The 16,697-nt window shown below is 40.2% G+C and overlaps 1 protein-coding gene across 1 annotated transcript in view; it reads right to left on the bottom strand.

The window, feature by feature from the left end:
* ADCY5 (adenylate cyclase 5) overlaps positions 1-16,697 on the bottom strand; it is a 205,277-nt gene that overhangs the window by 77,474 nt on the left and 111,106 nt on the right. Inside the window, exons 2-3 of the mRNA XM_042041493.1 lie at positions 7,155-7,304; positions 1,995-2,116 (exon numbers count right to left, since the gene is read on the bottom strand). Coding sequence (XP_041897427.1) covers positions 1,995-2,116; positions 7,155-7,304 — 272 coding nt within the window. The remainder of the gene's footprint in view (positions 1-1,994; positions 2,117-7,154; positions 7,305-16,697) is intronic.

The raw sequence follows: 16,697 nt of genomic DNA, 5'->3' as shown, positions 1-16,697 counted from the left end.
AAGCATCCTGTTAGCTACCCATCAGGAACTGACTGGTGCACATGACCATTTATGTTTATGTGTTTCACCTTTCATGTTTCTTCACAGCTGTAGCTGAAAATCATTGCTGAATCTCCTTTCTCTACTCTTAGCCATGTGTCATTTTTGAGATCTCCATGTCTTCATACCAACCATTATCTTTGGGCTATTTTTTCCAGTCACTATTGTTCCATCAGATTCCCCTTCCCCCTTTAAAATTTTCCAGTTGCAAACTTAGTTCATTATTGTTTATTTAGTTTTTGTATATGTAGTCATATAAATTAAAATTTCAAATCAGTATCATCCTAAAGAGATAATCAGCTTTACTAAGATTTGACTACGGAACAATTTTCAAACCTACAAAATAATGACATGGAAATTGATGTGAAAGACTAAAATACCATAGTCTCATGCTGTACCTAATGAATTGCACTTAGTTTGAATGTCAAGTTGACCTTTGAGTAATGGACAAAAGTAATTCACAAACAGCATCTATCACTAGAAATTTACACACCTACTTGAACAAGCTCAGTGTCATTAAGGAAAAAATGAATGTGAAGACACAAAACTTAATTTACTGTAGCACAAAGTCTGCTGAGGGCACTGTGGATGGCCTCTTCCCCTCCCCTTCATCACCATGCATATATCCTTTATTTTTCATCACTGAACCATTACTGTCTTTGATTTCTGATACTGTTTTTTTCTTCAGTATTGCTAGTGGATCTTTATCGCTTTACTGAGTCATAACCAAAAAAACTGAAGGGCTGAATTCCATCCAAGCGAGCACACAGACTTGCCCTGATTTCAGTGAGTTTTATATAAGACTCTACATTCAACACTGAGCAATCTCCCAATTTTCTGCTTGTACATTACCTCTCCCAGCTATCCTCAATCCTAAGATAATGTCTTCAAATGCATCAGAATTTTATGCGGATGTTTCCACGTCAACTGTTGGAGGGTGTGGTATGTTAGAGATGTAAGAAACTCACTTTCATCTGTTGAGCATAAAGTATCCGAAAATACAATTCACCATCATACTCAAGCTACATGAGGGAGAAAGACTACACAAGGAGCTCACAGGAAAAACTCTTTTTGTAAGTGGAGATGGAAAAGGGAAGCTTTCTGTCTCCAGCCCCTTTGTCTCAAAAGAAGTACTTATAAACTGACAGAGCTGTTACACAGTTCCAGGACCTGGCTTAGCTGAGACATAAGTATCTCCAAAGAGATCAGGTACCACAGCAGAGGTGAAATGCATCAAGATTAAATTAAACTTTGTAACTGCAGCCTATAAAGCTATCAAGCCATCTGAAGCACTATTTTATTGCCTCTTCCCTGGGAAACTGGACAGCGGGAACCAGGAGATGTTCAGAAGCTCCTGGGGCTGGACTACTCCAGCAACACAGGCTGAGTTTGATTTTACATGACTTGCCAGAGACTGGTTATCAAACCCTTCTCCTCATTCAGGTAGACCAAGGAGAAACACATTGCTGGGTGACTGAGCAGGTGTCAAGGCTGTCACTAATGGACACCCTTCTTATAATTCCAAACTGCCAGAAACCACTCCAGAAAATCTTAACCTTAGCCAGGCTCTGCAATTCACCCTGAGGGAAGTGTTCCTAATTTTTACCTTGCATTCCATCATGTCTTATCAGAGGGGTGCTTGTAACCATCCAAAAATAACTGAACCCCAATATAATACCTTCTCAAAATCATCAACACTTACTGCAGGAAAGAAAAAAGGGAAAAAAAAGGAAAATGCAAGGAAAGAGATCAGTTCAAGTCACTTCTCAAAGCAAGATATTGCCGGAATGAGGCAATCCTCCTACCATCCTATAAACAAACTTTCAAAAGTCAGCTAGCGACACTTCAGAGTCTTTACACTTATTTTGGATCATGTCCCACTGACATCTTCGTCCCTGGGTGTTCAGGGCCAAGCACTCTTTCCCCATGGCTGGGAGACAGGCTGCTGTTCTTACCTGACATTGTCGTGCTTCTGGATGTAGATCTTATGAAACATCATGTCTTCCTGTTTGGCATTAATGTCAGCTTTCATCTCCATGGCAACATGTCGAGGAAGTACAGAGAGCAGGAGACGCTCCTGTGGAGTCAGACAGATGAACCAATTAAAACACCTGCTGCCCAGTTAACAAACACACTTTGTTCCTTACTGGGGAGAAATGACTCATCAGTTTGGTGAGAGATGAGTACAACCAAGCAAAATGGGCTCCATAAACCCAGTAACTGATCCCCTAAGCAGTCATATGCAATTCTGTTCCCAAACCCAACAGTAAGAATTCAATGATTTTAGAAGAAAAACTATTATTTTTCATTCCAGATGCACTGGGCTTACAATCATTGTTGCCGATTCTTGCAAATGAAGGAACCATGCAACTCAAAGTGTCCGTGCACCGTTCTTGGAAGGACCCTGATAAATGATATTGTCTGACCTCCCACACAGTCTCTACACACCACCACGAAGTCTTCCTTCACCTAACACCAGAGGAATGATACCCCAACACCCTTGGGCACTATTTAAAATTCCTTCCTTGCTTATCTAATTATCTAAGCACATTCCCCCAGCAGGCACAAACCTGCTCTTAGCAGTTAAAATGTTGTAGAAACGTCCCGATAAAACCAGCATGAAAAGTATTATACTGCTACACTTTAAAGTGCTATTAGTGCCCAATTGCATTAAGACCTGTGAACCCACCCACTCACCTACAAGAGCATTTTCAATAACCACATATCATCAGCAGTTTGTGGCTTTCCTTGCCCCTCATTTGGCACTTTTATTTACTGATCATATCTTTCGTGACTTTTTAAACATTATTTTGCAAGCTGTTCTGTATAGACTTAGCAAAAATTGACAAAATGATGACTTTCTGGTGATTCTCCTAGAAGCTCACATAAAAACAAGTGCTTGTTATTATTCTAAATTTGGTGCCAGTTTCACACAGAAATTATAGAATTTAAATCTGTGGGTAATTTGTGCCCCAGGGATGCATCTGTTTATATCAGAAATCACACCTGAGAATGCTGCCCAGAGCTTAATCCTATTCCCAGTCACACCCCATGAAGTTCAAAAGAGTTTTCTATGGCTCATGAAGGTGGGAAGCATCTCCTTTGGGATCTGCTCTGCCATGGTCCAGTCCAACCTGCAGGCAGTGCTCTGGGCTAGCTGAAGAATCCCAAAAGCTTGTGCCACTCTTGTCTTTATTTTTCTTTCCCTGCAGTGAGCAGGAGGAAGAAAAGGGCCTTCCTTCTTGGTGATACAGACAGAAGGTGGTGCAAATGAAGGTCCCTAACCTTATCTAACAGCTCATTAATTCTCAACAACACAGGGAGCAGCAGGGCTCAAACGCAGGCCTGACTCAGAGGGGTCAGCAATCCTCTCCCAAGTACTCACGTCACCAAACCACTTGCCTGTCCTGCAGTTACAGGCACATTTCTGGTTTCTAATTCCTAGTTTTAACTGAAAGTTCACCATTTATTCCTTCCTCTAAGGAGAGAGAGGAACCCTGGGGGAACCAGAGGAAGATGAATTCACTGAAAATGTGCTCAGCATGCACTGAGACATTTTTTAATCTGTGGCACTGCTCAGTACTTCTTTTTCCCCCTTCAGTGTGCACCTTAAAGAGACTTCTTTAAGATTCTGCCTTCAGTCTTTGAAGAGATAGTAATAACACAGAAGATGTGTTAGAGGGATTTCTATCTCTGCTTAAAACTGCATCAGTCATGAAAAGATAGTTGTTTCTTAAAGTACTGTCACCTTCACTAGCATGCTGCAGGTGCTAACAGTTACATATCCACATTTTTTTAAAAAAAGCAGCTCATGAATCATGCACGTGTCCTTAGGCTTCTGTCAGCTATTGGTGCACTCCTTGAGTGGAAAAGCACAACACATTTGTATGTTTTCCAGAGTAAATGGTGTATACACTGTTGTCATTTGCATATTCTAATAGGCATCCTCAAATGTGTGAAAGTTGCTATTTTATGTGTGATTTTACACATCCTGTAAATAACTTGGAGCTTTATGAGAGGTTCAGGGGCACCCACAGGTTTGGAACATTCCCTGTGGGCTCATGAGCATAGAGGGTTTACTTGCTTCCAAAACAGAGACACATTCAGGAGCCTGAGTGTCTGTTAGGAGCACTCCAGGAGATTGTCATGTACATTTCCGAACAGCTTTTACTTGAGAACCCCCACCCCTACTCTTCCTGACACCATAGGCACTGCCAGATTAAATCACCAATATTTTCAAGACACTTGAGATCTCCAGGAGCTGCACTAAGGCTGCTCTGAACTAATAATCAGGGAATAAGATAGGCTCATCAGGTGAAACAAAAGCATGTGGCACAACATCCCTTCATGCAGCTACTAATTAGGAAGTTGAGCTGTGTTACAGAGCTGAGCATTATCTTTATTCTGTTTGCTTGGAGCCATCACAGTCACTGAAAATAACCTTTGAAGCTAACAGGAGAAGGCTATAACAAGTGCATTTGTAAGGCATAAGCCACATTAAAAGGCCTTCAAAACAACCAAATCCCTAAATTTTAGTTCAAATGGAGCAGAGAAATTAGGGTCTCCACTAGAGTATAATTTTCATTTTGGTACAATAACTAGAAAGTGCTGCAGCCCTCACTGTAAAATCACTTATTATGCACCAGCGAGGTGACTAGGACTGCTGTTCTACAAGTATAACAAGGCAGCATTCTGACCTGATAAAAAAGCAAGAGCAAATCCATATATAATTCTCACTTCAAAATAACATGCAAGTATAGTTCCACTGAATTATACATTAAACAAATGCATCCCAAGGAGCACTAGTCTCTAAAACAGGCACATAGATGAAGGAGTCCAACACAGATTTACACACATACACATGGATATATGTGTGCATGGGTACACACATTCCTACAACTCCGCATAGGAATTTTAAGTATTTATGTAGTACTCTCCCAGGATGACCTCAAATCACTATAAATACTTAGTATCTTAAGATTATCCATTTATTCTCAGGTTTAGTAACAGTTACTTTTTACAAAAATGATGCTGAGATGAAAAAAAGGAGAGAACAACTTTACAGAGACAAAAGACATGCAATGCTATTGCATTAAGACAGTGCAGTCTCAACAACCCATCTCTTACTCAAATGTTATTTGCTCCCTACAGAGTATGGAGAACACCTGATTTTTCATCCAAGAATATTTTTTTCTGGGCAAACAACAGTGATTCCTGTTATAGCTCTGCCCTAGGTTATATCAAGTAATGAAACCACAAGTGGTCTCTTTTCTGCATTGGACATTCTGGATTTTCTATTTACTTTCTGGCTAATTTTGAGTGCTGGTAGATCCTTAATAAAGGAAAATAAAAGGTCATTTGCCCAAGACAATCTGCCTGTCTTTAACAGAGAACAGCACACAGGAGCACCATCGATCTCCAGAAAAAGACAAGCAACAATAAATAACAGTGTTGGGCTGCACAGCTGTGTTTCCCTCCACCCCTGTTTGGAGACTGGCTCTCCCAGATGTGGGCTAAGCTGCCCTTTTTTGTGTCTGCTGTCACATAATGATTATCTCAATGCATTATGCATAGAGAGGCATCTGAACTGAACCTGGAGATCAATGTCAGTTCAGGCTGTGGCAGCAAATAATCTCATTAGGAGTCTCCAGCTGCCAGGTACTGCTGGAAGGACTGAAGAGCACTTGGCAGTGACTGGCTTTGACCCACATTTTTCTGATGTCCTGGCTTTCTTATGTGTGGTACAGTACTTTCTGGAGGAGAGTAGAAAAAAGCATCAAGATTTGTCAGGACTGTTCTTGGGAGCTGCTTCTGAGACAGAAGTGTCCAAATCCAGCACAGCACAAGCATTTGAGCCGTGTTGCTAAGGAAGTCTCTCGGCAGGGAGGACAGAGCCGTAATCAATAAGTAAAATGGCATCTTCTCTTGGCTCAATCCTTTCCTCCACTTCAAGATGTGGAAGGTGGAGTGGCTGCTCATTTCATCTTTCTGAGACTATATTTGTTCCAAAGGATAAAGGAGTCTTGAGTGTGAATCTTGTTTTCATACATAAAGTATCAAATAAGTACGTGTACACGTTATTTCACAGTAAGGATTGAACAGCAGCTATGTCAGCCAGAGGTACCTCACAAAAAACTGCCAAAACACAAATCCATACATGCAGATGAGCTGAGACATGAAGGAAAATTAATCTGAGTTGCCACAGAGATGCAAAGACTCCCCAGCTGATTCATTCCCTTGACTTCTCCCCAAATCCACAACCAAGCTCTGAGATATCTCCCAAGGGATGAGCGGAAGTCCCGTTTCATGATTCATTTTAAATTGGACTGAACAGACCACTATGAGAGGTACTGCAGGACAGAGATATGTGTTAGCAAGGGAATAGTCAAGCTGCCCCAAAAGACCTTCTGTGTCTAATTCCAAGGACACAAGAGATTCATTGCAAGAGAACCCAAAAATTAATTAGGGGAGCAGATACAGGCAGTACCCTTGACAACTCAGCTGTATGTTGGCAGCAAGAGGGCTTTTTATAGGAAAAAACCAATGAAGCTGATAATGAGTCTTACTTTTTGAACAAATACAATTCATGTGAGGCCCATAAGATATAGAGAGGTGTGTAAGAAGGTAGGAACCTTTGGGAAAGGAGAGAAGAGGACCTTCTTTGGAGCCATCAAGGAATATTATGTTGTGTGGACCAATTCTTACCTGCATTACATCTACCTTTTGGCAGTGGCTTGGCAGACAATCATGCCAGGCTGACCTTACAAAGAGGGTCAGTACAAAGCCTGTGTGTTGTACCTGCATTCAACACCTGGCTTCAATGATGGGTGCAAAAAAACCTATGCAGACTCTTTGTATACTGTGTAATTTTAATCCACAGAGCACATACCACAGGATATGCTGCTGTGTCTGGAAAAGTCCACCAGAGTATTGGACAAGAACTACACCCCTGAACTTTCTTTCAAACTTTTAAAAATCCTGTCCTCTAGCATCAACCTATTCTTGCCTGGATTACTCATGAAGCAAGAAGCCTTCAAATCCCATCCTACAGGAACAATTTGCATGCTAATTCTGTTTCAGTATTTTAATTTTTAATTTCCAGCTGTTGCTCTTACCTGCTGCTGGTTTTCCCTTTGAGAATGCAGCCTGGCTTGTATGCATTCCCTGGTCTCCTGGAAAGCCTGTCTTTGGGACACCTCTGCTGGGTAGTGGGTACACACGCCTACAATGTTTGTACAGGAGAAGATGAGGACATTGGAGACCAGCTGCAACAAAAACAAAAGGAAAAAAAAAAGAGAGAGAGAAATACTTGGTTACACTTTGGAAATCTGCCATTGGTAACAAAGCACCAGCCAGAATCCAGCCCCTTCCATGACTCCTTAATCCAACACACATTTAAACCTCAGGCTCTTAATTCCAGTGTATTTTGCCTCTCTAGTCTTTAAAATATAAAACTTCCATATATGACCTCAAATATATGTTCTTACCACTGTGTACTACTTCACAAATAAAATGTACAATTTCACTGGTAATTCTGCAACCTCGCTTTTGGTTATCCATTATCTTGGGACTACTGTGACACAATTCAACTAAAAATACATCATTGCTCCATCATTTGAAGTCATTTATAACTCACACACAGAGATCTGGCAGAGAAACACAAATATTTCCATGTTTGTGTGCCTACATATCTGGCTCAAAAACATTTCGAAGGTACAATAAATACCATTATTTTGAAATAGTGCTTAAAATACTGGAGGTAAAGTGTTGGTATTCACAAGGTTTCAGAGGAACTGAAGTAATTTTTATAATCTAGTTCCAACTCAAAATTTTATAGTACTAGATAAAAACATAAGTTTTTTACATTTCTATGCATGAGTACAGAAATTAGTTGCTATGTTTGAGGCATATTTCAGCTGGACAAGCATGAAGGAAGAGCTATGCCACTCTTCTACTCCCATGTGGGTTATGTTTTGTAAGGAAGCAGTCATATAACTTTTGCTGAAAACTTGTGTTGCAACCTTTTATTTTTTTAATAAAAAGGAAAAAATATTCATGCCCACTGCTGGTATTTGTTTCAAGCAAAATTCTCAAAGCCTGTTCTGATGGTTTAATGTAAACCTTTCCCTTAAAAGAGGTCAGTCCCAGTAGGACTTTTTGAGACTTGCACAAGCTGTACCAGATCGCCCTTTGAGGACAGACTTATTTGAAACACCTCTCGTTTCTTCCAGGGGGAAAGACTGTCAGACCTCCAAGATTCTTAATAATACTGATCTTTGCTCTATTCCCTAATGAGCCCAAATATATCCTTTGCCTTTATTAATTTTTTATTTACAGAATAAAAAAGCAGTTTCCAGATCAGCCCATTCTCTGCAAATATGGAGCCACTCTGAAGGGCAGGGGAGCTGCAGAGCACCCTCAAGCCCTGAGCTCACAGGGGGTGCTCAGGACTCCCCAAACCAACTTGGACACTGTGAAGGAGAGAGGAGCTGCCCCCATCTCAAACATGGACCCACATGCCAAGAGTAACAGCCTCTCCATAAAAACCTGACTGGTGCTACTCCAACTGTTTGACTACATTCACGTGCTAAGGACAGCAACAATTCTTTTATTGACAGCTCTGACTCGAAACAGAATTTAGGCAGAAAAACCTCATCTTTCAGCTCAAAACAAGCAACACCGTCAACTACAGCCAGAGGAGGGACTTCTCTCTGCGGATGGCTGCCAGTAGATGGCAACACTCCAACTTCCCAAGCTCCTGCATCCAAGCTCTGCATTTTGGGCCATGTCCCTGCAGTGAGTTCCCACACTTGTTTACCACACTACAGCACAAGGACCTGCAGGTCATGGACACCCACAGGTGACTATCACCAGTGGCATCAGATGTATTTGCAGACAACTGGTTTTCTAGGACGAAATTATTCTCAACCCCTACAGACGGGTCCTTCCATGCAGAGGCCACAGTTTGCACTGGGAGGAGGCTGTTGAAGATGCAGGGCACACGTGGGCATGAAATAAGTCCCAATCCTAAACTCACACATTCCCTGCACAATTATATTCTCACTCAGCTCTTTCTAAGACTGCCTGGATCCTGCCAGATCCAAGGTCCTCCACCTCTCTCCCCCAAGCTGATCAGACACCAGTCAACCCCCACCCAGATCCTGCCTTAACCTGAGGCAGTGCTGCATCCAATGGGCATTTGATGGTATTTTCTTGGTGATAATGATAATTTTTAAAGATGAAAAATCCCCCCTAGCATTAAAAAAAAAGACAAGGCTTACTATATTGAAGAAAAAGCTTAAAAAGGGTGCAAAAATAGGGGTTTTCTAGGATTTACTGATTCCCACTCCATGGATGCAGTGATTGAGACTCTCAGCCAAAGAACAGCACTTCTACAAGTTCAATCTGGTTAAAATGGGCTCAAAGGGGTTAAAAATAAACAGCATCTTTTGCATGCCCAGATTACAGCAAGACTCCCAAATCCTCTCTATTGGAGCTATTCAGTTGTGCAGTTATTAGAAAATTTTTCAGGGCATATAAAATGGCATAAGCACGTATGATATATTTTGAATGGATAAAACTGAGAACAAAGAAGGTTTTAAGGAAATAAGCAGTTTTCTGCTTTAATCCCAAGACTCTGAGATTTCATTTCACTTACAGTCACTAGCACTAACCCAAAAAACCTCCCCAAAACAGTGACTCAACTCTTGTCCCAAGAACAGGAGACAACAGGTAAGTTTAGATGCCAGGCAACATATTGAGAATTAACCCAGCAGAAAGAGGAACACCTCAGCCCTCAAAACAAGCTCTCTTTTGGTCTTTCTTGACAAACTGGTGTTGTGCCAACAAAAAGTCCCCCAGTGGGGTCCACGCAGAGAGATACAGTTACTGTGATGATGCCTTAAACAGCCAGGCTGTGCTGCTCAAGGCGTGTAGTTCATATTGGACATTGAGACAGGGAGTACAAAAAACATCATCAGAATTGACATTATTGACAATATTTTTGGAACACCAAGCAGTTTAACTTTTCAGCTCTCACTAACGTCACTTTACACAAACCCAGGGGACTTCACAGACTGATTTACAAGACAGACTCAGATGACCATGCTTCATCAAGTAGGAACAAAAACTATATTGCAATGTAATTTTTAAGTAGCAGGGGACAGACAGGTGTCTGTATTTATTCTGTTTAGCAGGAGCTCATTTAATTCACAGTATAGCATCTCTGCAACACCCTGAAACATAAGGAGTGAAATGACTGTGTATTATCTGTGTTATTGTGTAACTTTTCTGTGAAAATATCAAAGATCTGCAGAGATTTAGAACTGAAGCTCCTACTATTTGCAGCCACAGTTGTTAGTAAGCAAGAGAATTTTGTTCAATATCTGTTCACAAGAATTTTCTACACAGGCATTTTAAAACACAATAAAGCAAAAAAAAAATTCTAGGAGCAATAATTTTTTCACAGCCCTCTGTCTTAACAAAATAATTTTTTTATCATGTTTGCCAAATGGTACTACTTGCTTATCAGCTTCTGTGCCATTTTGCTATGGTAACCAGCTTCAGTCCCAGGAGGAAGGAGATAATGTAGATACTAAAAATCTGATTCCCTAAACCCCATGGCCTGAAAAGTAAAAACATATTATGGCAGCTATTTCAGACAACCTGTGCTTGAAGAGCTGTTCAAGGCAATGGAAAGATATAATTGTCTGGTTTGTAGTTGATTTCCTTCCCCTGCCTAACTAGAGATTTAAAGAAAGAAGATTCCTACTGATTTTGGAAAACAATAGTTTATAAAGACCATTTAACTTACATATAACTCTTAGCTAAGCTATTAAACCTGCCTGCAGTATGAATATTTCATAAACTAAAACGTTTACTCTTACATGACCTGTGTGAGGCAGAGAAATGCTGTTCTCTTGGTGTTACCAAGGCAGAGCTCTTCAAAGGTGATTCAACACCTAAGGAAAAGCTATGTACTGTGAGGGGTTTTCAAAAAGCACCGTGACTCCTTAGTGCCACTGAAATAATAGATCACTCAAACTCCAGCAACAAAACAGACCAGGCAGTTTCCAGCGGCTTTGATTTCATCGCACAAACAGAGCACTGCAACGCTTTTGTTGAATCTCCCGCAGGAAACTGCTTTCAATAATTTTTTCCCCTGGTGACTGAAGGGAAGAAAGACAAGAGATGGAAACAGTTTAGTTCCACATGTTCTAGGAGTTATGAAAACCTGGTATTACAAAATCGAAATTGAGAGCTAAATTTGGCCTGACACCAGTATTACAAAATTGATGTTTTGGGCACCTCAGGCCAGGCTGAGGATGAAGCAGTGGCCAGGGGAGAGCCTCCAGACCACCACAGCAGAAAAAGTATCAGCTTGCATCAATATTGCCACACTTCCCCCTGCTGTGTTTCTATTCGATAATTCTTCAAACACCAGATGCTATTCAATATGTAATTAAGAGACAACAACATGCTTAAGAGAAATAGCATCAAGATAAATTTAGTTCCCTACCTCTGCCAGAGCAAACAAGGCTGGCTACTGACATGAGAAGGTGGGCCATATTCCTTGCAATATCATTGCTTGTTATAAAAATCACAACTTCTGTTTTTTGCCAAGTTACTCTGCTTTGGTCCACTTCTCCTGCAGAGGCTCAGGGTTACTTCTGTTCTGAGATCACAGCATTAGGCTATTCCCTTTAGTTTCCAACACCACTAATCAGTATTCTGATTTTTTATTTATTTTTCATTTCAATCAAAATATTGTTTTGATGTTTTCGTAAGGTCCTGTTTTGAAAACAATTACATTTGAAGCTTTTACTGTGGGGCCATAAAACTGTCCCAAGGAGAAATAAAGCACATATATGGAGATTAAAAAGTCACACAACACAACCTGCAGCAAACAACAAACTATGTACCCCCTCTTTCCTGAGCATGTCACTGCTCTGCCTCAACTTTCCAACTCTCATGATACTCAGCCAGTAGCAAATTTTTTAAGTGATCATCTGTGCAACAGCCAGATTAAAAGCAGATAACAATTGAATTTGGGCTACATTTCAAAGTGGTTGTATACTGAACTGGCAAACTGGTCCAATTATTAATTGCAGGAGCAGACACTGAAATCATCTTTACTTTTGAGAGTTAGTTTTTTTAACCTTTAAAAATTATTATGAAAAATTATTGAGTACTTACTGTAAACAATGTAGGGACAAATATATTATGATTACAAAAGCTCTAACTATCCAAGACAATTCTGCTGCACAAATATGTGCAATCTTGAATTGGAAGTATGGATAAATTCTAAAGACAAAAAGCACAAACATTATGAGACAGTATTGTTATAAGATATAGCTGGTGCTGTTTTTTAAATTGCCCTGAACAGCAATTAACCCTCTATTGCCTCTTTATATACTACTGTCTAATAAAAAAATTGGAGCAGCTACAGAGCCAAAGGCATAATGAAAATTAAAATGAAAGACAACATCAGCTGGCTCCGAGATCAAATTACTCATGTATTTGTGTTGTATATACAACAACATCTTTCATTTCCCAGAGCTACAGCCAGCAGAGTATTAAGATAGTGAAAATTGTAGATTATCCCAGAAAGATAAATAAACAGTTAAAGTCACACGGTCTTCTCCCAGTGTTTGGCCAGTAAAGAACAGTGTGAAGAAATCAGGAGGTTTCAATTTCAAACGTGGCAAATACTTTTACTGAATAGTGAGAGATAACTGCAACATCAAAAGATTACATCAATACACCAGAGCCTGAGAACAAATTTTCTGAAGGTGCTGTCTGATGCCTTCCCTCTCTGTTCTGCTGCTGCTGTACAGCAACCACTGCTTGGATCTTGAGCAGAACAGAAAACCAATTACAGCCACTGCCTTCCAAAGGCTTCTCTAACACAAGAGTAGTGCTGCTGAAGCCAGTGTGGAGAGTTTAGATGCCTCCCTAAGTCATAGCTGAACTGTTGCAAAGTAGCAGAATTCTTTAGAGAGTATTAGGGAGCGATGTTCTACATATGCAGTAAATCTCTTCAGCTGATGCTGAGAACAAAAAATGTCTTGGCAGAAACACTTCTGAAACTTTTTTGACATTCCTTCTCTTTGGTGAGCCTACAAGGAACAAAAGCTGCCCACTTCACTCTTCCAACTAGATTCTATATTTGGCATAAAATTACTTGCTGAGAGTGACACATGGTATTTTGGCTGAAAACACTAAAAGAACCCTTATGCCACTTGTGAATATCTCTGTTCAAGAATTGCAGTCAATAAAAACATTAATCTGATGCCATCCATTCTGTGTATTTCAGCAACCATCTCACCTTTCCAGACCCAGCATAAATTCATCTCTCAGATATGATGCTGTTCTCCCAGAGGAAAGCCAAACAAGTATTTTGCCCCACATAAGCTCTTTCTTTAGAATGAAAATTCTTTCTTTAGAATAAAAAAAAATCTTATTTACCTTTTAAATACATAGTTGCAGGTAGAGACATAATACACTACACCCCTAATCCAGAGCAAAAAATCAAGATATTTATATTTTTCAATTCTCTTAGTTGTTTCAGAGAATATTGAAATCTTTGATGCTACATTCTTAATTGTAATGCTTCACACCTTATTCTATATAACTTTAATTCATTTACTGATTGTTGTAACTGAAAACTTGTGCATTCTTGCCCACCAATATTTGCAATATCATGAACAATGCAGTATTTATGATTTGGGATTTCTTTATAATTAAAACTTTTAAATCCTGGTTTTATTAAAGAACAAAACATTACCAATACAGATTTTTTTTTTTTTTAATCAAGCTTCTCAAGAGGAAAAATTATTACATAAAATGGATAAATTCTATTTCCCTATCAATGTTTTATTAATTTTTCTGCTGGGATTTAATTTTCTTTCATTACTGACTGGTAAGATTAAGAAGAGAATATATTGTCCTAGCCAAATCTTGGTGTAACATCAGCTAAAATAAATATTTCTGTGCCTAAGGGTTCCTGGCACTCCATCACAGTCCCAGAGAAGCATCCTTTGCATGGTGGCACAGCCTTTGAGGGAGGAAGTGCTGCACTTCTCTAGCAATAAAACAGTAGGGAAGGAGATTCTGGGGTCTGTCATCCATCCTCAACAAATCCCTGTGGCAAACAAGTTTTTCTTTATTTCCACACTTAACATTCTTTAAAAGCTACAAATCAGCACTGGTTTTCATGCAAGGATCCTCGATGGTGATTCAGATGAAGCAAGGCAAAAGCTGCATGGGAAGCTGCCATTCCAGCGAAACACCCTGTGGCCCTTGGATGCAAGAGTGAGACTCTGAAAGAACTTAGGGGGAGGCTTCTTCCACTAAAACAGGGACATCTCCCCTTGCCTTTCCCCTGTTGACAATTCACGCCCTGCTTTTTTATTTAAATTACCACCCACGTCTTTGCAACCAGGCTGTCTCCTTCAAATCCTGTGGCTTCTTACCTTAAGAGATGGAACACCAGCCAGATGCTTCTCCTGAGCACAAGCTGCAAGTTTGGCCTGTTTCAGATTTGCTGTGGCAGTCTCCAGAAGGAACAACATGATAGAAATGGAGGACGTGGATTGATACACATCTCCTGAGCAATACCACACAGTATTTTAACTTTTTAACTCTCCAGCTCACTTAACCTGACCCTAGTGAAAATGCATTTGTAGCAAGAGTGAATTCATCTCCCTGGAAGTGTGTTTATTTCTGATCAACAGAGGTGACAAAGACTTCAGCAACCAAATAAAATCTTACCAAAATAAAAGCCCTTCAAACAGGACTTGAAACATTAGGTACTTCTCTTTGAGGGTGTGAAAGTGGATGAAAGCTCCTAGACTTTCTGTGCATGACTCACAGCTGTCATTGGATAAACATCTTCCCATAAAAAACATGTCAAGATAATTTTGACAACTGTACAAAATTTGCCCAGATGCATGATGGCTTAGGCAATTTAGACAATGACTTTAGTTAAGAAAATTAAGCAAAGCTCTGATATTCCAGCAAAATCAATTGTTCTGCAAATGATTGTAATCACGTTTGAGTTATTTTCATGCCAATCCCACCTGTCCCCATGCTCCCAAGACACGAGGAGGTGGTAAGATAAGAAGATGCAGTAGGTGTTAGTAGAAAAATATTGTAATTGAATAGAAGTTGGATTGAGATGTCTGGTTATCCAGATCTGCACAATGTCTCTGAAGGGAGCTGTAATCAATGAGGAGAAAAGTCGAGAAATGTACTTTATTAATCATTTATATCCTATTTCCTTCCTTATCTGATGGAAGGGATGTGAGGGAAGGAAGACAAATGCTAAGGTTTTCTATCAGGCTCTCTTAAAATTAGACTGCTACCCTTAAAGTCCATTAATACACATCAACTAACTCAACAAGCAAATACACAAACTGATTTAAGCCATGGTGGGAGCAAGATTATGTTTACTTTGCTTTCCTGCATTTTTTTTTGCCTTGGAACGGGTTGTGCCTGGCAGCCATACCAAGTACATGATCTCAGCAGAAGAGACTTCTGGAGCCCAGGATCCCAGTTCTTCACAGTCACCTCCATGGCTGCCATTACCTCCCCTCCCCTTCCTCCTGTCCAGGGGTACTCTGCCCTTCCCAACATCCTACACAGTGCCAGCAAACACGCTCCACAGAGAAGCACATCCCCAACACTTGTGGTTGCATTCAATAGCTGTGAGAGAAAACGTCTGTACTAAATAGGCAAAAGCATGAAGACAAACACCCCTGTGCTTCCTCCTGTCACAGTGAATCCTAGTCTTTAGTGTTCCTGGGAATATTTCAGGGAGCCCTGGACTCAGATACACGCAATGCATTACACCCCTTATCTTCCATCGTCATTTAAGCACAGGAGTCACCTCCAGGTCACTGGGAAAACAAAAATATTTATCTAGTCACATGAAAGTCTTATTTATCTGGGAAAAAGGAACATTCTCCAATTGCTCAGAAGGCAGAAATGAGTGCCCTAAATATGGTCTGTAAGATATAAAAATTACTATTTCCCAAGCATTTAGAATGCGTGTTTTTAGGAGGTGGTGAGTTAGACTGGTTTTGTTTGTTTGTGTGGGAAGAAATGTAAAAAACGGAGAAAGAATGGAATACAGATGGGTATTTTGGTTTTGATTTAAAGAAGACCTGCTTTCTTCTTCTGTTGCTGGATTTCAAATCAAGCCAGAGCAGCTTGCCCACAAGCTCTGGTTCCTTCCTATTAACATCGTTATCCCAACATATATTTTTAATAAACAAAACTTACCAAGAACCACCAGCAAAGTTTGAACTCTTGAACTGAAGCAGTGGCTTGCACTAGATGAGGTGAAGGAGCAGCATTCATAGCAGATTGCAAAGATCGTGCACAGCCACCACTAATATCCAAGTCAATCTATGAGGGACCTGGCTGGATCACACACTCTCCTTCAAAGGCTGATGTGTGGTTTTGCCAGCTGTTACAGTAAAACGGGCTTACTTCTGCATCAGAGGGGTTGCACACAAGTCTGAGGTCTGTTATCGTATCTGGCTGCTGGAGCAGCTGAGCATACTGATCTCTAAACAGATTTGGATTCAACAACACAAAAACTCAGTAAGCAAATTCCTGACCAAATTTTAACTGAGCTCAATGATCAGCTTGAA

The sequence above is a fragment of the Corvus kubaryi genome, unplaced genomic scaffold (assembly GCF_017639235.1).
Source record: "Corvus kubaryi isolate FWS band 111438036 unplaced genomic scaffold, C.kubaryi_AGA036_p1.0 37396, whole genome shotgun sequence".
NCBI lineage: Eukaryota > Metazoa > Chordata > Aves > Passeriformes > Corvidae > Corvus > Corvus kubaryi.
This window is presented reverse-complemented; position numbering and strand designations above follow the sequence as displayed.